Genomic DNA, 20,623 nt, shown 5'->3' with positions numbered 1-20,623 from the left:
GACAGTCCAAGAACTGACACATCTTTTTCCTGTGCATAGGATTTCCCCAGGGAGGTTTTTCCAGTGGAGAATTGGTGAGGGGAACAGAACGGAGGCCTGGTCTCTACCCTCTTTAGCTGTGCCATAGAGCAGGGGCATGGGAGGAGCCCACCTCCTCAGGCTACAGTAGATTTCCCTCTGGGTTGGCCTTTCTCTTACAGTTCTGTGTATGTCATTAAATCCAGTAGCCTCTATAAAATCCTACCTTCTTTATTGCATGGAAATGCTTTATTTATTCATTTTTTTTCTCAACTGTATGATAAGCATCTTAAAAATAGCAGCCATTCCTTGATATATCAGGGAATGTTTGCATGCCCTTTATAGGATAAAAACGAAGGCATAGGTACGTTGGAGGAAATTGCTCACCTTCATTCTCTAGTGATAGAGGTCTTGAGATCATTGAGAAAATCTGCCCTCTTTTAGCTGTACTTGGTTGTATAAACAAAACATGCATATTTGAAAGGGGTGACCTTATCAATGTTCAAATCATCCCCCAATGTGATTGTAACCTGTAGCTGCTAGGTTGGATAAAGAAGCCCAATAGACACAGGTTGAGTCTGCACACACTAGCAGCATGACCATGGACTAATTGCTTTAACCAGAGTCTTAGTGGCATCACAGTTCTAGATAGAGCAATTAAGATGCATTGCACAGTGCCTAGAGTTAACTTATAGGAAATAAGAATTATGATGATCCTTGAAGACTGTGACCTGGGAAGGCTCTTGTCAATTCTCAAGATGTAATTTGTCACATACCAAGGCCGTGGAGGAAAGGCACATTTAACACACCATACACAACTCATTTCTTCTCTTGGAGCCCGGGGGGGGGGTGTGCTGGTTCCCCAAGAGTGGAGGGAATTAGAATCTTTACTGCTCTTCTCTCTTGCTTGGAGCTGACCACCCTGAGGACTGGTGGCAGAGCATCCTCTGTGGACAGCAGGGGCCTTGGACAGGTGCTAATTGTGTCAGGGGTGGAGCAGGACAGGACAGGGAGTATTGCAGCTCCTGCTTTTCATCTCCAACCTCCCAGGGTGGGCTGCAATGCACATGGGAATTAGCAGGATGTGCTCAGCCGAGGCACAGCCTCTCCAAAGCCATGTCTACTATTCTGGGCAATACTAAGGGTCACAAGAGGGGAAGAACGCAGAAACTTTCTATAAACTGCGTATCTATGGGAACCCAGGATATACTATACTCTTTACCAGGAATCTGCCTCTGAGATTGGATCAGTGTTAATTTCCTCCCCAAACTGCCCTAAGGGACCAAATGAAAATGTTAACTACATTTTAGAAAAGTTTTAATTTGAACAATTTATGATTCAAAATACATCTTATAAATAATTTTTCCATAGACTTGATTGAGGGTTGTTGCAAACTCTACAAAAAGACATACTGCAACATCAAAGGATTAAAGAAATTACAAAAAATATAGCAATCGCTCTATGTAAAAATATAACATTATCACACAGCATTTTCTTTGTGCAGTTTCAGAGAATGCTGTGTTGAGCATGTCAAACATATTTAAAGGGAAGTAAACTTTAATACAGTTACTTGCATAATAGTATAAGCAGTTGAAATGATGAATCATTTTCCCCCAGAAGTTAATATATTTTAGTTCAATGTTTTACTTTTATTTTGTAAGATTGAAAGGCTAAACTCAGCCTTATACAAATGTATGTGTGTGTACATATATAAAAACAAGTATCTGCTTTGATATCGTGTAAACATCCAACATATTTACAGTATTTTTGGAGATTGTGTTCTCCAAATCAGTCTGTATACATCTTCTTTATTAAATAAGTCTTTAGAAAATTAAATTAAGCCAACATCTGTCAATTAGTGGACATCCTCTGTTGAAACTTCCAGTTTTCGCTGTGGGACAAAGAGTGTCCCAAAGGAGGTTTTATTAGCACCATCGAAATCCATGCAGGAGAAGCCAGTTGGCTTGGTTGGTCCCCCTGGGGTACGGAAGAAACTTTCGGCCACTAATTGTGACCCTTTGGGTGTCACAGGAACAGGCTGATGAAAAAAAGAAAAGAGCAAAAGGAATTAAAAGCACAGAGATACACAAGCCCTAGCAGACCTGGAAGACTGGACTGGATGGAGATGTGTAGCACATCCTGAAACTGGCTGGTGGAAGTCTTAACAAGGTTTACATTCCCCCTTAGTTTAAGGGGAGGAAAAGCCTCTTGATGAGCCAATGATACGGGCTCTTTGGGGCGTCTTCCTGGATCTGGAAGGAAGGTTGGCTTTCACTCCTTTACCCCCCATTCTTTCCCTCTCCAAACAAAAGCGAATCTCCTACGACACAGACATTGGGCCCCAATCATTTAAGGAATAACTAAATTAAATGAAAATATCCTCACCTGTTGTGTCCCTGTCACAGTGACTGATTGTCCATTTGGTTGGCTCTGGCCTGGGACTGGTGAGTCAGAGCTGGTGGCCCTTCCTTGCTGAGAGCCTGCATTTTCTGGTACGATACTAATTGCTTCTATTCTCGGGGACATCGGAATGGTTCCCGTCCCAGGCCCAGGGCTGGCAGACACCTGCACACTGGGGGAGATGAGTCCCAAGTGCTGGAGGGTGAAGTTTACAATGGCTGAGCTTGGGTTCTGAATGGCAATGGGGTGGCTCGAGGCAAGGGCTGGGCTATTCCCACCAGGTACAGCTGCCACAGAAGTTGGTGAGACCATTAGCTTCAGAGGCGTCACATGAAAAGAGGGAAAATTCACAGCACTGAGTTCAGAGGATGTCACTGGAATAACACCTGGAAGAAAAAGGTAGGGGGTCTTAAAAGAACAGGCAATTGTCCAAGAAGTTCACCAGTTCACTTGAGGCTGACTCAGTTTTGAATAGTGTTCCGCGTACACTCACCTGCGATCGGGGAGCTGTAGAGCCTGTGGTTCGGGGAAAGTGTACCTGAGCTTTCTTTATTAGACAAAATGGATTCTGCCCCCAAGGATGAGCACTGGGTGAGAGGGATTAGGTATCCCGATGGGAACAAGGTCTGGAAAACAAGGAGGAGGGGTTAATTGACATACAGATGCTACAGGAAGAACAATGGCCACGTGCCAGTTGTTGTTTGCCTCACCAAGCCAAAGCCTCCCCTCCCACAGTTTGGGCTGAGCCATCTGGTTCCTAGGGCACAACGCCCTCCTATCCACTCCAAGGCTTGTCCTGGCTAACACTGATCATCTGGATCTTAAATGCCACTGGAGCCTGCTTAGGGGTAGGACTCACCCAGCACAATACCCTCACGGAAGGCCATCCTGACTCCTGTGAGCAGACTCCTGGGTGTGATGTGCTGCTGTTGGGGTCAAGTTTAATGCTGGTGAAAGCCACATGCCACACTGCGGGAGTGTGTACAAGTTATTCCTGAATTAGGTAGGACAGTATTTCCCAGCAAGTATTCTGAGGGACCCTAGTTCCTGGGGATGCAAGCAGGCATTACTCGACTCATGATCAAATGTTTGGGAAATGCTAAATTAAACAAAGGCAAATGGTGTTTTTGTTAGAGAATTTGTAAGTGACTTTAATGACGGCATGCACTATTAACCTGTGAGTAGGCCATACTGCAATGTAGCATTTCCCAGACTATTTTCGGGAGATTTTAAGGAAGACTAATATTCACAGAAAACACTTGAGACAATACTTTGGAGAAAGAAGTAGCCAAACTGTGGCTCATGGCCGCATCCAGCCACTCGCATGCCTTTGTAAGGAAAGCTTTACTGGGGCACAGCCATGCCCGCTCATTTAAGCATTGTCTATGGCTGCTATCCTGCCATACTGGCAGAGCTGCGTAGATGCCACAGAGGCCATACGGGGCACAAAGCCAAACAGATTTACTCTCTGGCCCTTTACGGAAAGTATACTGACCCCTGATTTAGAACAAAGGAATTTACAGACTTTTTTGTAGTACTGCTTGTTCTGATGACACCAGTCTTTAACATGCAAACTAAAGTATGCTGGAGTTCAAAAATGACAGACAAAAAATAGAACTGATTAATTCATAGTAGAGACCCAGATATCACTGAGCAAAAGGCTCACGTAATAAACAGAAAAGGCCCACATGTCTGCCTGCATGCACCTCCCACCCTGCCAGTTACTCTCTGTACTTCATCAAACGGGGAAGTCTACGTGGGTGGCTGGACTGGCGGCAAAGTCTATGTTAGCCTCATCCTGCTCGGGGCTGGCGAAAGCTAAAAGTAGCTCTTATAAAGTAGGAACTTCTTTTTAATCTCCCCACAGACCTTTCTTCTCTCCACTGTCAAAACAACAGTCCACACTTTCATCAGGTTCTTAATAAGTCTTTTCCTTGGGAACCAGTGAATTTAGAATCCACAAAGCTAAAAGTATAGCACGAGATTTAAATTTTGTTTCTTAGGTGCTTGGTAATGCTCAAAGTCATTACCAGTTGGAACTCTGAAAGCACATAAGTAGAGAATTCTAAACGGTGGATCTGGGCCTTTTACATACAACTGCCCTGTTATCTTTAGCCATACTCTCTTGTACAAGTTATTATGATGGCCAGTTTAACTCTTTCAAGACTTCAGTAAAACCTAAAGCACTCTCCCAATAATCACATTTTTCAATTTTCAACAAATTACATTTATTACAAAATCTTTTAACCTATAGTGCTAGTTTCATTTTTTAAAAAATGATTAGAATTTAGGAAAATGAATTTGATGTATCTCCACTTGAACGTCAATGTCATCTCTTTTAGCCTACAGACCCCCTCTTTTTGTCATCTCAGCCTATTTTATTTTCTCGATCCTTTTTTCACATTCAGTGTTTGTGTTTATTTGAATACTGTCTTCTCTCCACCTCTAGAAGTGTGGATTCTCAGGAAATGTGCCTTAGACTAATTAACACTGTCTTTGTTCTCTATAGCCCATGCTAAAAGGAAATGGTCAAAATGGAGTCACAGAGATGAGAAAAAAAAAAAGCAAGAGGACATGGAAAATGTACCCACTGCAAACCTAATCCTGACAATTCGGGGGCAACAGGAGAACGTCATTAAATCATCTCCATTGGCCCAAAGAGATTAGTGGACCTCCTAGAAAACTGAGCCTGTGGTTTTTCTCTCTAGCATGCACACTAAGTGCAAAACAATACATGAGATAATAGATGTTCTGAATGGTTTCCATGAGGCCATCCTCAGGGAAGATTCAACAAATTCTAAGCTTCCTTAATAACAACAGTTACAGAATGCCCTTCAGCTGATGCGGTGTCTTAAGAGGCTCACAAACCCCTTTATGTATATGATTATGCAATAAATTCACTTAATCCCACAGAAACTACAATATGGCCACAGGGCAAGTACTCAGAAGCAACAGCCACCCAACACAGGTGCAGGGTTAGATGTGATCCAGAGCAGTTTTTCTACCCCATTAGGCAAGCAGGGAAAATTGGTGGAATAAATTCGTTAGGAAAAAACTTGAATTAACAGCAGGGGCAAAATGAGAGATTAATTTCTGCTTCCATGAGTAGTGGTATTTCTGTGATGATAACGTGTCTTATATATAATTGTCTTAAGAGGGGAATTGAGACAATGTATGTAAAAATACCTAATACCTGGGACATCTGATATGTGGGTAAATATTCAATAAATATTAATTCTTCCTTGAACTAATCTCCACCCAGGAAAAAAAATGATCTAGAACATCAACATCTTTAGAAACCAATATATCCAATATACTTACAATTTGCCAAGGTCAGTTCCATTTCTCCATTTACACAAAATAGAAATTGTGAGATACAAAGTATAAAAGGGAACAAATTAGCTCCCAGGCAACAGATGTCAGTTCCATGACATCAAACAAACATGGGGAGTGACTCAGAAGGCAGGAGTTACAGGAACCTCATCCATCCATCCATTTGAGATGAGGTCTGCTTATAAATTATTTACAACTTTCATGACAGGTGTTTGCATCCCAGCGTGTGATGGAGACCCAGACTTCAGGACAACCACCTGTGGTGCTTTAAAAAGAGTTCGAGTAATCCCTTCCTCCAAAGGTTAAAAATGTCTTTGCAGTCATCCGGGTCAGGGGATTAGCTGTCTGGACCTCATTTGGGTTACAGGCTGCTAAGGAACAATTCTCTGTCTGCTGAGACACTGCTCTTGGCTCTGGTGAATTTCACAAGTCCCTAAATTATTCCCTAATCAAGCAGGGAATCCCTAAACTTTTAAAGCACAATTCAAGCTTGTACTTACTGTGGCCACACTGTCAAGTCCTTTTAGGTCCTCTTTATATTTCTTTTTAGAAACACAGTCCTCAAAGAAGCTGGACCTCTTGGAGCCCCTTTCTGCAGGTGCCTCCCTGGTTTGGCTGTTTGCACCTTGTCTCTCTGGTGCTGGCAGTAAGCTTCCAGATCTGGAGGAGAAACTGGACTTCGTGGCATCATTGGTGGCCTTCTTGGTGGTGGCATCTGTGGAGTCTTTTGCTCCAGCAACTGGAGAGCAGTAGGTGGGGCAGACTGCTGGGCTCAGGCCTTGGGGTGATGCCATTGTTTGGGCTTGGGCAGGTTGCAGGTAGATGGCATAGGATGGGCCAGAGGGGGCCTGAGGTAGGATCACGGGCACTGCGGGTGACAAGGGGCTGGGGACCAGGGGGACCACCCCCAGGGGCTGGATGAGGGATGGTGTTGTCAGCTCCAGCTCAGCATTTGCTGATGCATCCAGAGGGGCCACTGGTTTGTAGTGCCTGGGTCTTGTTAGCTGTACTTTCACTTTCTTTCTGGGTTCACTAAAAGATAAGATGTAAACGTGACACAAGGGACATACATTCTTCTCCTCAGTGTTCTTCCATTTTAAGCCTCAGGTTGAAGCCATACTCTGATGAAACTAGTGATAGTTTCTGTATGGATTGAGCAGTAGATCCAGAAAAGATCATCTCTCCAGTTTCCAAGGCTGGTGCCATGATCACATAAGGTAAGTAATTTGTTTCTAAAGTTTAATTTTTATTTTGTTTATTACTACGTGTCTGCAGTACATGATGTTTACATTCCTGTGTAGAGTAGGTACATGTACATAGCACATCTTAGTTCCTGTCTTCACCCCTTCCCCTTCCCTCCATCTAGCTTTTGATTTGGTTCCCACCTGAGAAACATCTATCTTCCTACTTCCTATTATTTATCTTTTATTTTGGTCTGTGTTTATTTGTGTTTCTCATGTAATAGAAATTAAGCGTGTGTGTCTGATTTATTTCACTTGACATTATGGTCTCAAGGTGCATCCATTTTCCTACAAAAGATTCAAGTTTATTTTTGTTATGGCAGAGTAGTACTGCATTGTGTGTAAACACCACGTTTTCTTTATGCATTCATCTCCTGATGGACATATAGGCTGCTTCCAAGATTAGGTACTATGAATTGTGTTACTATGAATAAACATAGGAATGCATGCAGCATTGTAATATAATGTCTTTAACCCTTTCAAGAGGATACTTAGAAGGGAAACAGCTGGGTCAAATGGAATTTCTAATTTTAATTTTTTGAGGAATCTCCATGTTGATTTCCATAGTGGTTGTACTAGTTGACATTCCCACGAGCAGTTCCAACAATGCAATGTAAAAGTAATTCATCTCATTACTAAAGAGCATTGTCAACCTACCTGGATTGTTCTTCTAACTGCATTTTGCAAATAGCCGCAAGCTGAGCCATTTTATTTGGGAAGGGTGGAGAATTCTGAGAACTCTCAGCTGATAAAACAGAAAGAGGGTGGGTGGTCAAAGCTAAGGAATAAATGTTCACACAAAGCTCCATCGCAGACAAAAGAACAGAAAACACACCCCTGCCTCCACACTCACACAGCAGTTTAATAGTAAACCCCACGAGTTACTTTCTACCCGTTAATTCACATGTCATTTAGCTTTACGAGTTTGCAGGTTTGGGTCTGTAGGTATCGAAACAATTCTTTTAACAAATATTGCAGGGATCAAGTAAGCTATGTGTATAAAAAAGCAGATAGAAAGGAAAGAGCTCGACATGCCCGGGATACACACCTTTGTTGTTCTTGACAGGGCTACTGGGAGCAGAATTGATCTTTCTCCGATCGCTCTCTATACTCTTTACCAGTTTGATAAGAGATGGATGTCGTGTGAAGTTTGGTTTCCCATGCGTGGAAAAGAGGTTTTTGGCACAGTTCTCTTTTGCAGATGGCCTCACTTCCAAATCAGAGGTGGCGGAAGGAATGACCGGGCTGGAGCCTGAAACAGAAAAGCTTAGCGTATTAAAGTCTGATGCTTTGGCTTCCTTCTGAGATATGACATCAAAGTGTAGTTCAAATTTTAGGGATAAAAGTGGTGAGAATTGTAAAACACTAGTTACATGCTACTGTCTCAGGGACTTTACATACATGACCTTGTTGGTCTTATTCAGTGAATTCTGAGACCTGATATTTCATATGTATCTCTGAAACGACAGCCATACAGTTAGTTGTCCCTTGGTACCCAAGGGAGATTTGTTCCAGAATCCCCTCTGACACCAAAATCTACTCATGCTCAAGCCCTGTATATAGAATGTCATGGTATTTGCATATAACCTGTACACATTCTCCCATATAGTTTAAATCATCTCTAGATTATAATACCTAATACTGTATAATGCATTGCTATGTAAATGTTATACTTTATTGTTTAGGAAGTGACCAGAAAAGGCCTGCATATGTATAGCTATCAGTATAGCCAACACACACACACAAACACACACACACACACACACACACACACACACACACAGAGCTGTGTTGAGTCCTCTATTGCAGCATCAGTGGGCGTGGCGAGCTGACTGCATCTTATACCAGTGATGTGCTAGAGTGCAGTCACTACTGATGTTTCCTTCTTCCTGATGGCTGAAAACTGTGTGTCTTCTCGTCAGTGGAGTGTGAGAGCTGAGCAAATATGGTGATTCCCTCACCAGCTCCATGCAGCAGGTGCTTCTCAGAGATGAGAACAGGGACAGAGACCTTAGCCACCAACTCAGGCTCCCAGGAGCAGCACACAGACCTGGAATATGGACCAGGTCAGTGTGGCCCAAGAGCCTTCACTCCAAATCCCTGCACCAAAGGACTTCTCCCTGAAGTTACACCCAAATCCCAATAACCCTGGCGCCTTTGCTCTTCCAATGTTCCAGGTGAGGAGACTGAGGGAACTTGGAGACGTAGCTTGCCTGAGGCCACATGACTAACAAGTGGCAGAGCTGGGATAAAACTCAGTCCCTCTGTGCTGCATGTTCTTGCCATTTTCCAGTGATTCTGGGTGAGGATCTTGGTGGAAGGCAAAAAGTCAGCATGGCAGAATTGAGGTGTGGACTAGAAATATCTGCCTTGAAGGCGGAATGAACTTAGTCCATAGTCTCCGTGTATGCAGGTCCTGGTGTGCTCACTGAGCAGCACAGTAACACCAGCAGTAGGATCTAATGCTCTGGGGTGCTTTCAACTTTTCAAATCCATTCACTTACAAATTCTACTTCCCAGACTTGAGGTGTGGGGCTGGTTTCAGACCTTAAGGTGTTGATGGAACTGGTGGCCAACCTTCTATATTGGCACTCAACTTTGCTTTTTCAACCATCTATGTATGTCTTTTCCATGTGGGAGTGTAGGAAGAAAAGAAGGGAGAATCTCCCCAAATGTACATTAATTCAAAAACAAAGCAAAGGTTGAAAGTAAACAATTACGTACCACTGGTATTTGGACTGATTTCTGGGCCTGTCCATTTAAAAGCTGGTTTTCGACCTCTTTCCTCCGTAACATGAACTTTCTTGATAAGATCCAGGCTACTTAGAACATTAGCTATATCATACAGCCTCCTAATTTTTGCTGGAAATAAAAAAGTACATACACCTCTTAATAGAATAATGAAGGATCAAAGGATTTTGCTTCATAAGAAATTCATGTAGATTCTAAGAGCTATCCTAACCATCAATGTCAGACAGGAATACCTGACTCCTTTGAAATTAGTCCAGTGATAGTGCTTTAATTAAAACAAAAAAGTAATTTTAAATATTTAAGAGACAGTTACTGCTGGTCCTGAATTTTGAAATGACAACAGTACAAGATGCAAAAGGAAAAATCTTGATGAGATTGCCCTATTTATAGAAAGTCACCGTTCCTAGGTATCTTCTAAAGAGGAGGAGTCAGAGAATTTTATGGACAGAAATAGATCAGTGATAAATATATTGCTTCTCTGCTTATGATAGTTTATAACAAGATTTACTTATATCATAAGCATGGAAAATTCTGTACCCCTACAGAATTTGTAAATTTTGTAAATAAGAAGTTATCCTTAGGTCAAACATGTATTTGTTAATTCTATAAATCTCATGTATCTTAAGGTTGTCACAAAAAAAAATCTATTTACTTCTATTTTGTTAGTATAAACTTATAAATCTCGACTCCTTCACAGCCATGCCAGGAGGTTCTGAATTTCCTGGGGATTCAGCAAATTACACATCTGCAGTTCCTGTAATAGCTGCCAAGGCTGTGACTAACCAGGGAAACAGAGCTGAAAACTGGTGACTCAGAAAGAACAGGCGACCCATCAGCAGAATCAGAATGTCTTTCTTCAAACTGCAGGTCTCCTAACTCGTTGCCAGCATCATTACCCTTATTCTCTACTTATCTGTCTTTATAGATACACTATCAGCCTCAGGACATCTGAACATACTGCTGTGAACTAGTACAGTGGATCTTTGACTTATGAGCTCAATTCGTTCTCCAGGGCTGGTTGTAACTCAAGTTGGCCAACTGAAGGCTCAGGCTCCTCTACACAGCCTTCAAAGTCTCTCTCTGGTGTACAGGCAGATCTCAGAGTCCTTAGAGACACTGGCCCAGGATTTCTCAATTAACCCCATGCAGGAAAGGATGTTGTAATGTTCCTTTCAGAGCTCTTTAAGGGTTAAATCTGTATCTGACACCATCTGGAAGCACAAGCGGCCGGCATTCGGGTCATAACTCAAGACTTTGTAAGTTAAAACTAAAATTCTGGTTGTAAGCCAAGTTGTTCGTATGTCTGCCTGATCATAAATTGAGGGTCCAGTACACAGCTTTACAGGACAGGAGGGGTCTTGGTGTGAGGCCCCCAGGCAGTCCCTACAGCCTCTGGAGTCACTTGGGCTGGCTCTCCCTCACTATACAGCTGGGTCCTGTGAGTGGCCCCCATTCAGGTGAGCCCCTAGTAGAGATGGGCGTGCAACAGACTCCCCATGTGCTGAGTATTTCTGTCCACACCTTCTCTCTACTTCTCCTTGTGGAGCTTCTTGCAAAGTCAGGCATGGCAATAGGGACAGAGCACTGAGTTAGGAACCCAGACTACAGTCCCCTCCCAACTCAGAGCAGGGAATCTGGCTAAAATCATTCTTTCAAAATGGCAAACCACCTCTATGATAGGTCACTTTAGAGGACAATTTTATAACAGCTATTTGTTAACAAATAGCTCATCAGTGGAAAGAGTGGAGATCTAGGACTCAATCCTGCTTTACCTGGCAGTACAGATTCTCCTAGTGTAAAAAGGGATCAGCATTAAAGTATCAGAGGAAGTCGAAGTACAAATAAGAATAGTTATACCCATCTTTGAATCCTACAAGGTAACTAAAGCTAAAGCTAGTACAGCTGCTTGGGAGAAGTGAAGATAACTAGGTAACTGGAGAAGATCTGTTAATATGCCCAGTACCCTTAGAAGTCAGTTGATAACTGAGACTACTATTCACAAACAGGTTCAAAAATTCCATGATTCTGACACTTACTTTTAAACTTGCTTTTATCCAGGTCTTCCACATGGTCCTCCCCAATTAAAATCTTGGCAGCAATTTCTAGGCTGACTATCTGAGGCGTTGACACCAAAAACAGCATCACAAATTTCTGGCTCATTACTCTTAAGGACTTGTCTTTGCGGCTGTTTACAGAAGCTTTGGAGAAGGATGAGGATTAGAGAATTAAAATTCATGAATGTACAAGTGACTGCGAAAGTAACACGGCTAAAAATACCACCACCTGATTGTCCAGCTGACAACAGCAGCATTTTGACATTAGAAGCCGCAGTGGCTGTAGAGCAGTGTTTTCCACGGGGTCTGTTTTTGAGACCCTCGAGAAAAGCCATGCAGCCTAATCTTTTCAATGCCGTCTCTCACCTGCCCGAAATTCCACTCCAGGGAGTTCAACAAAACACATCTCTGTATGTCCATTCTGGCCAGTGTTTGATTTGATGATGTGATCTTCTATACTGTAACTCTTAATGAAGTCAAACTCTTGTTCGTAGTCTTTCTTTTTGATCATCATAATCTGCTCGGCGTACTTATTCTCCTCCCCAACGCTCTTTAGAGTCCCAAGGATTTTGTTGAGATTGTGTCGTCCGTGCCAAGTGTACCTGTTTTTGGCGAGTCGGCTCACCATGTGTAAACTCTCTAGGACATTCACGATATCATAAATCCGTCGACGTTCAACATCTACAAAGAATAAGAACTTGTGTGTTACTAGGGTCAGACTTTTGTAATGTGTTTAGAATTGAGTAAGTTTTCTACTACAGTATTTTTAGTCAGTAGGTTCTGGATAATACAGTTTCATTTACTGTATGCAAACACTCTTAACAAGTAGTATGTTGAGAATGACATGTACAGATAAGTTAATATGAATAAGAAAGATGACATCTATTGAGGACATAGTATGTGTCACACAGGTTCAAGACAATTCTCTCCTAACTTGTGATGTAGGTATTAATATCTCATTTTATTTCTTTTTTTTCATACAGGGGATCGAACTCAGGACCTCACACTTGCCAGGCAGGCCCTGTGCCGCTGAGCTACATCCCTGGCCCTGTATTTCATTTTAATGATGGGGACAGAGGCTAAACCAGCTAAAGTAGCTCATCCTATGGTGCTAACCCATTTATTGCGGTACCTTCCTAACATACACAAACACAGCCCTGCCTATAGTAATCACATTAAAGGTACAAAGTGCTGAGACTTCAGAAAATCGCAAAAACCATGATGTTTTCTAAAAATTCACATAAATAGAGAAAATGATAAGCCTTTTTGGGTCCAGCTGTGTTTACTGACTAGCTACTGTTAACAATGTGATTATTAGTAGTTCTGTGACCCCCATCCATCTGAATTGACCTTTCAGCATTCTGCAACATTAGATTTTTCTTCTTTCCAGAAATTTACTTTCAAAGTTGATTCAAATTCAAGTATTTGATGAAATCTTGCCTTCCTGGAAAAGTGCTTAACAAAACACTCCTTCAAGAAGGGTTCCCCCTAGTGGCCGCTCGCTGTTCCTGAGACCTGCCTGATAAGACCCTGCCTGAAAGCCTCCCTCGGGGCTTTCTCCTTCCCAGAAGTCCTTCTTCCTGATGTTCTCATAGCCCCGTCTTGCTTTTCTGTCAAGTCTGGGCTCATATTTCAACTCAGTAAGGCCTGACTTGACCACTTAATTTAAAATTCTACAGCGTCAGCATTCCTGATCCTTCTACCCTCCTCTTTTTTCTGTGCATGTTATTACCTTCTGACAATCACTGTCATGACTAAATGTCCTTCATTTGGTACCTACTGGCTCCTTCGCATGTAGGGGGAAGGGGTTTTGCCCTTCTTGTTGCATTGCTGTATCCTGAGCTCCTGGAACACTGCCTGGCACTCAGGATCAGTAGACAGCTGCTGGATTAAAGAGTACATCTTACTGTGTATGCGAAGAGGAGATGAATCGAAGTGGTATATTCTTAAAATGTGAAATCAAGCTGATATTTATAAACATGCATTAGAAAAGCAAAGCTTTTCTCCATGGGTGATATCTAGACACTAAATGCACTATCTCGCACAACCTGACTCTTGGAGTTTTAGATTAAGATATGTATTTAACTCCAGAGATACTCCCAAGTTTACCATAGACCCTTTTTTAGCTGTAACTCTATGGAAGGGAACAAAAGAGGGTGGAACGTAACTTTTGCCAACCACAAAACATTCCAAAAATCCCTCACTCCTCAGACTATGGTGGCTGAGTGGCAGGGAACACACAAGCCCTGGGCCCACTCGCAGAAGCTGGCCTCAGTTTAGCTATGAAGATATGCATGGGCTTCTCAGGGACAGGCCAAGGTGAAAGTTCAGAGTTGTAGCTGCTAAGGTAACAAACCATAAAACACTGTTGCCTGCCAAGAAAGCTTTAGAGATCCTATACTCAGAAGCAACCTCCACTCTGGTTTATTTTGCCTCTAAGATTCACTGAAGTTAGAGATTATTCACCTTTACTCTTAAGCAGACTTTAGAGACTAATTTCCAAGAGGCCTTATCTGTGTCTGTTACACTGGCTGTGAAGGAGTTAAAACCACAAAACCACTTTAATCATTAACCATTTCAGCAAACTCTCTGGATACTTACTGAGCTCTTCTGCAACTTCGTCAAGACAGATGTCATTATTCACAGCAGGGTTGGGATACTTAGGATATCGAGCTAAGAACTTATGACACAACAATCCTAAACTTTTCTCTTTTCGACTTGGTTGAGACTTCTCATATTCGTCTCCAGATAAGTGTTCCTATGAAGGAAAAGGTTGACAGATTTACTAGGGGCATCTGTGCTTGATGACTAACACTACTTACACACATGTTTAACTTGGACAGCTGCAAAGTTTAGGGTAGGAGAAAAAAGGGTGGGCGTGTGTGTTTGTGTGTGTGCAGGGGGGGGGCAGTACTAATGAGCTTTTGGCAATCTGCAAGAGAAGGCTGAAATGAAAATTACTCAAATGTTCACAATTCCCAGTGCAATATCTCATCGGGTCCAAATCTCTCTGGTACTCTGAAGGAGGTTAGTAACAGTCCCAGAGTGGGGAGGCTTCCTACCGTGGGCACTTCTCTGCCAGATTCAAATCCCCCAGGAATCCCCAGGCTCTGCCCATGAAAACCTACATGTAAACAGTCTTTAGCCTCAGGTAATCCCCTTTGGAGGTCAAACAGCCCTCTTTTCTGATCTCTGCTTCGGATCTCCGGGCTCACTGCACTGATAAGCATTTTCAGGTTGGCTGTCGGTGTCCACGGTTCTCCCTGGGAGGCTTCCTTGGGCTTGGTGGGCGTGGTCAAAGGGCCCAGGTTAGGCGAGGACAGGTCAGCCGGTGCTACATTCTCCTTGGTGGACTCCTTCAGAGGTGACTTCATCAGTCCCCTTTTGTGTGGCTCAATAAAAAGATTTTCCTGGTTCAAAAGTAGTTAAAAATTTATCGTAAGACAGGACTTATCAGCAACTTCAACATCTAAAAGTTGTACAAGGCATAGATTATTGCTAAGGAGAAAATGCCACATGAAGACTATAAATTTGATTTAAGGTGATAAGGGCATTCCAATGATCACTTGACACTTACTGTTCATTCTAATAGTTAAATTTCCCACTTTTAATTTTGCAAAAAGCATAGACCTAAATTGTTTTCATCTTCCAAGAATTTTTTAAAAAAACTTTTAAATATAATTTTTAACTCTATTTTGAAATAATTGTAGATTTAGAGAAGAGTTGTAGATAATTTGGAGTCCCCAATAACTCTCACTCATCTTCTCCTAACAAGACTGATAAATTTAAGTGGTCTCAAATTTTAGAAGCAACTTTTACACTAGACAGTACTAACCAAAGGCCTCCAGGGTAGAAACCATTATCCATTTAGTATAATGGCTGTATGTCGTCGATGATGCTCAATAAGACACCAACCATGCATGAGAGCTGAGCAGACTTATCAGGAAAATTTAGAGTGCCTAAGAGAACAACTTCTGACCAGGAAGATCTGCTCTTTGAATGTACACCTCCTTACTTTATAGATGGAGAAAATGGGTCAAGGGAAGTAAAATGAGCTACCCAAGGTAAGAAAGCTAGTTCCTAGGAGAAGGAGGGCTGCTGCTGAGACAAGAGGGTAAATTCACAGCATTTCATAAGTAAGAATAATAAAGACTCTGTCCTTTCCATTTTCAGACACCAGGGACTTTACACACTCCTATCAGTACCTTTTTAAATAAAATACTCGGAATGGCAGTAAGTGAAAGAACAGAGAGAGCTCTTAGTTCCTCAATAACTTTAGGAACGTGGATTAATGGTATTGTTTTATATTCGACACCAAAGGGTTTGGCAGTGTTTTCCTGTGTGTATTTTCATTGAATCTTGTATTCCTATTTAGCAGAAGAGGACACCAGGCAGAGGGTGGTCACAAAGGACTGGAACCTTCTCAGTCCAGGTCTGGTGATCTTACAGGGAAGTTAGATGGATCCTATGAGGCTGCTTGCCAGCTTGTACAGCCAGAACATGTGGGCCCGAGGATGGGCTTTTTCCCTAAAGACTGCTATTCTTCACCTCACACTGTCTGCAGTAATAGTGATGCTCTTCTTTAACATCTATACCTTTAAGAAAATTTTCCTAAAAGTTCACTTGTGTTTTTAATATCAATACCAACCAAGCCACCCCTATTAACAATTCCTCTGTAATTTTACAAAAATACCCCCTAAACAGCATTTTGAGCCCTAATAGTTAAAGAAGCTGGGAGAAAATTATCTTTTAAAAGTCTAATATTGAATCTTATCAAATGCCCTTTCATGGGGCCGGGGATTTAGCTCAGTGGTTTCCCCGCCTGCTGCGCAAGTGCAAGGACCTGAGTTTGATCCCTGGTACCAAAACAAAAACAAAAACAAAAACAAATTCCCTTTCAAATACCAACTGTTCAAGAATCTTCCTAAGTATTTTAATGTAACTAATACATTTTATTATTCTTAAAAATGTTTTTCTGTTTCTCTCTTTGAGACTTCCACCACATCTCTTCAAAAATTAAATTTCCCTTCCTTCGAGGTTTTTACGAACACTAACCAAAAAGAGATGATATTAATGACACTAGAGAATGGAAAATTAAGAAGTTAAATCAGGGTGATAGTACACTTTACACTACACGGTAGATATCAAAGTTAAAAGTACCTTTTCGTTCTCCATTCTGTCAATTTCTCACACATTTAGTGTTTCTTTAAAAATGAAAAATCTGGAGTTCCTTCCCAAATCCCAATGGTTCAAGTAGTCCAATCAATTCTGTTAAATTTTTAAAATATCCTTAAAGAAAAAAAGGAAACGGAAGGGAAATGTCAGAATCAGGAGATCTGAAAATTCAGGCACAAGAGCTACAGAAACAAAGACTAACGAAAAGTGACGAATTAGTATTTTTGGTTCCATCAGAGGTAGGGCTCACTGGGCAGAGAACTCCAGAAAACACAAGTATATTCCTTCATAAAACCCATCTGCCTTCACAGACTTCAAGTAAGCCACAGAATCTCCACTGACAGCCCTCTCTCATCTTTAGAGAAGGTGGCTGTTTTCCAGACCCCACCAGACACACTGTAGAAAGCACCCACCTGTCCACCCAGCAGGGCTCCGGACTGAGCGAGAGCCCAGTTCCGGCAGAGCACGCGCGACCCCAGGCATCTGGATACGAATCTGCATCGAGATGTCTGAATTTCTCCCCTTACACACACGTGCACAAGCGCAGCAGTAAAGGCTCGGGAAATTGCTTGATATGAAACTTCCGAATTCAGCCCCAAAGCTCTAGGCGTATTGCGAGGCATTTAAAGAGCGCCTTCTGATTATCTTTTTCCTTTTTAAAAGGCTTCATTAAAGCTGCAGAGCGCCAAGTACTCGTACTCAGGTGGCAGGTTCACGACACAAGGGTCCAGTCCCCCACAGAAGGCTGCTTTTGCTCGGTGAGGCAACCAGGTAGGGTCCCTTGCCGCCACCCGCTCCGCGCCCGGAACACTTCCCCTCCTCCTGGGCGACCGCACCTCCCCCGCCCGCCGCCTGCCGCCTGCCGCCTGCCGCCTGCCGCCAGCCCGACTGTTCGTGGACAGCATCTTCTCGGTTTCCAGGGCAACGATTCCCGTCCAATCAGAGAGCCCGCTGCAGGCCTACGATTGGCTGACGGCACTAGGGGCGGGGCCGGTCCTTCCGCCTTCGATTTAAAAATTTGGCGCGGAAAGCCGGACCTAGGCCGGCGCCGCCCCTTGGAGCAGCGCGGGGCCTGAGCGCGGGCAAACCCGCGCCCGGAACCCCGGCATCCCCGCCCCTCCCCCTCGCTCCCCCGCCCCTCCGCGCAGGAGCTGAGCTCCTCCCTCCACGGCCCCGGCGGAGCGGGCGGCGGGAAACGGCCGCCGCCCGCCCGCCCCAGCCCGCTCCCGGGGCTCGCAGGCCCCGTGCCGCGTCCCTCTGCTTCCCGCTGACCTGTCAGTCCACCTCACGGTTGGAGTCGCCGGGGGCCGAGTGGGGACCCTTGGCACCCCGTTTCGCGCCCAGGCCCGGGAGCCCGCGTGTCGGGCGGTCAGTCAGCCTTTCCGCCGCGCCAAGGTGGGTGCCGGAGGGAAACACCGGGCCCGGGACTGGCGGGCCCACTGGCGGGCAGGGGAGCGTGGCCGTCCTGGAGCAGTCAAGCCCCCGATTTGAAATTAACCCGCTCCCGGCGCGAGCCGATCCCGCGGGCGGGGAGGGCCGCTCCCCTCCCCCACCCCGTCTTCGGCCTAGCCCGCGAGCCAATCCGCGCCTCTCCGCGCCGGCCGCCGGCGAATCAGGACGCAGGCACCGCCCTTTGGTCCCGCCCCAAGGCAGAGTTGGGGAAAAAGTTCTGCAACTTTTTTTCCTTTTTTTTTTTTTTTGGATACACCCCTCGCCCATATGCTCAAAGTTGGGAAATAAGAATCGACCAGCCTAAGGTCCTCGGCCGGAACGCGGGCACCCTGCGATGCCCAGGTTGGGGCGATCCTACCTAACCTCCGCACCTCATCCGGCCCGTTCCCCCCGCCACCCCCTGGGCACCAGTTATTGTGCTGCCAGCGTCGGCCCCGCGGCTTCCAGAAAGTGCAAACTGCGGGGCGGGAAAAGCTTGCGAAGCGTGGGGGGCCAGACTCGAGGCGCTCGGGGCCTCGGCCCCGCCGTGAGGCTTCAGGTGTGCCAAGAGGAGGAAAGAAGCGGAAACCCGCCAAGCCTGTCCCCGGCGTCCCGCGTCCCGCGTCTTCGGTCTCCGGCTCTCTCACCCGCTTCTTCTTTTCCCGGTCGTCTTCTCCCCTCTGTGGTCTCCGAGCCTCAGGCGGCGGTAGCCTTGAGGAGTTCGAGAGTAACCTCAGGGATAAAAGACGTTAACTCCTGTTTGCAGAATGGGAAACCGAGGCCCGGGGCCGCCCGCGCTACCTTGGCAGCGCCTAGATTGTTTGCGACCGCGTTGCCTTGCTTGCTCCGCTGTTCTCCGCCTTAAAAGTTTCCCTTTTCTGGGGACTGGTGCTGGGGTTGCTGGACCACACGTGTTGCCCAACCGCAGCGAGATCCGGGCGCCCACCGACTTTTTGGTTAGGGTTCTTCCTCCTTTCTGCAGTCTCGTCTTTAAACTCCATACGGCCAGGCCCGGGGCCACGCAGTCCAAGTCCCATCGCTTATTTCTGTATCAGTGAATCATCTCTGACTCGCTTCTCACGATTTTTTTTTTTTTTAATTTTCCTGGAGGGTGGGGTAGCTGAAATCCCGAGGCCAGGATGGTGGTGCTGCGGGTACCCAGATGGTGAGCGATGGCTCATCTTCCCGCTGGAGGTGACCTCAGGGTGGGAAGGGTGGCCGCCCCAGCGAACGGATAGCACCGACCTTTCCTCCTCCTCTTCTAGTGGCCACCAAGGCCCTGGTACTCAGCTTCAGCAAAGACTCAAGAATAGTGTAGACTTGAAAGCTGACCTTTTGCAGCGCCTTGCAGAAGGGGCCGGCCACCTGTAGCTCTCAGATTTAAAATAAAGGCCAGAGTTTCCCTGCAAATAGCACTGAGAGCTGGCTCTTGCTGATCCCAGTTATTCCTTCTCCCGAGCAAGGTGGGAATGCAAACACATCAACAATAGGAGGACTGTTGGTACTTTTGCTTTAGCTGCTGTTAGCCCTGTTCAACCTACCCCGAGTTTTGACATCGTGGGAGTTCAGTGGACCAAAAGCACCCCTTAAAGAGGCTTTTCAAAAGCAGCCAGTCTGGTGCTCCTGCGTTCAGAGACAGGGCCATGTGCTCTGCAAGCTCCAAGTGTCAAGTACCAGTAAGGCAAATAAGCGGGGAGCAGCCACCTGTGGCGACCCTCACGGATCTCATTTCATACTCAGCACAGGTGTTAAAACCCAGGTGAGGACTCTGAAAGCAAAGCAGGGCATTGTAAGGTAATAAATCCAAGGTCTCATGGTGAGGGGCAAGGCTGGGGCTTGAAGTCAAACCTATTTAACTCCCCACAGCTTTCAGTCTGCGCTTGCTTCGTGGAGTAGTTGTACACCATTTTATAGGGATGAAAACAGAGGCACAAAGGGTTTAAGTGGTAGCCAGCTTACCTACAGAGCCAGAATTAGAATCCAAGGCTCGCAGCTCCCCATTCTTTCTTTTTTTTGGTACTGGGGATTGAACTCCGGTCCTTGAGCTTGCGCAGCAGCAGATGGCGAAACCACTGAGCTAAATCCTGGCCCCTCTCCCCATTCTTATGTGCCATTCCATTGCCTCTGAAAGTTCCTTGTGAGAGCAGCGTTCATTTCAGCTCAGGTCAGCTCCTAATTGTGTTCACCACTCCCCCAAACAAAGAATAGCAAAAGTGAGGT

The 20,623-nt window shown here is 44.7% G+C and overlaps 2 protein-coding genes across 3 annotated transcripts in view; one reads left to right on the top strand and one right to left on the bottom strand.

The window, feature by feature from the left end:
- Positions 1–1,324: 1,324 nt before the first annotated feature.
- E2f8 (E2F transcription factor 8) lies at positions 1,325–18,381 on the bottom strand. Of its 2 annotated transcripts, none has more exons than XM_021263913.2 (13): positions 18,245–18,381; positions 16,958–17,086; positions 14,926–15,207; positions 14,399–14,555; positions 12,164–12,478; positions 11,780–11,941; positions 9,717–9,854; positions 8,041–8,244; positions 7,650–7,737; positions 6,252–6,783; positions 2,912–3,044; positions 2,404–2,804; positions 1,325–2,056 (listed from the first exon to the last, which is right to left on the bottom strand). In XM_021263913.2, the coding sequence occupies exons 2-13, from the start codon at positions 16,970–16,972 to the stop codon at positions 1,874–1,876; spliced, it is 2,610 nt and encodes an 869-aa protein (XP_021119572.1). In that variant the 5' UTR covers positions 16,973–17,086; positions 18,245–18,381; the 3' UTR covers positions 1,325–1,873. The 2 variants fall into 2 exon arrangements, with proteins under 2 accessions (XP_021119572.1, XP_004851606.1); XM_004851549.4 differs by lacking the exon at positions 18,245–18,381 and adding an exon at positions 17,386–17,815 and having other exon boundaries at positions 1,350–2,056.
- The window catches only part of LOC110350569 (uncharacterized), a 38,782-nt gene continuing 35,636 nt past the window's right edge, over positions 17,478–20,623 (top strand). The window contains exons 1-2 of the mRNA XM_087212025.1: positions 17,478–17,505; positions 18,129–18,367. Of these exons, the coding sequence (XP_087068151.1) occupies positions 17,478–17,505; positions 18,129–18,367 (267 nt within the window). The remainder of the gene's footprint in view (positions 17,506–18,128; positions 18,368–20,623) is intronic.

Source organism: Heterocephalus glaber, unplaced genomic scaffold, assembly GCF_053883595.1.
Source record: "Heterocephalus glaber isolate CG9 unplaced genomic scaffold, H.glaber_assembly_v1.0 deba00001428, whole genome shotgun sequence".
NCBI classification, from domain to species: Eukaryota; Metazoa; Chordata; class Mammalia; order Rodentia; family Bathyergidae; genus Heterocephalus; species Heterocephalus glaber.
The sequence above is the reverse complement of the archived record's forward strand: the minus strand, read 5'-3'. Positions and strand labels throughout refer to the sequence as shown.

Coding starts and splice junctions, on each gene's coding strand:
- E2f8 (XM_021263913.2), bottom strand. Junction 14,556..14,925: donor AGGCTAAAGACTGTTTACAT/GTAGGTTTTCAT, acceptor TTTCCTTCATAG/GAACACTTATCTGGAGACGA. Junction 6,784..7,649: donor CAGTTAGAAGAACAATCCAG/GTAGGTTGACAA, acceptor CTTATCTTTTAG/TGAACCCAGAAAGAAAGTGA.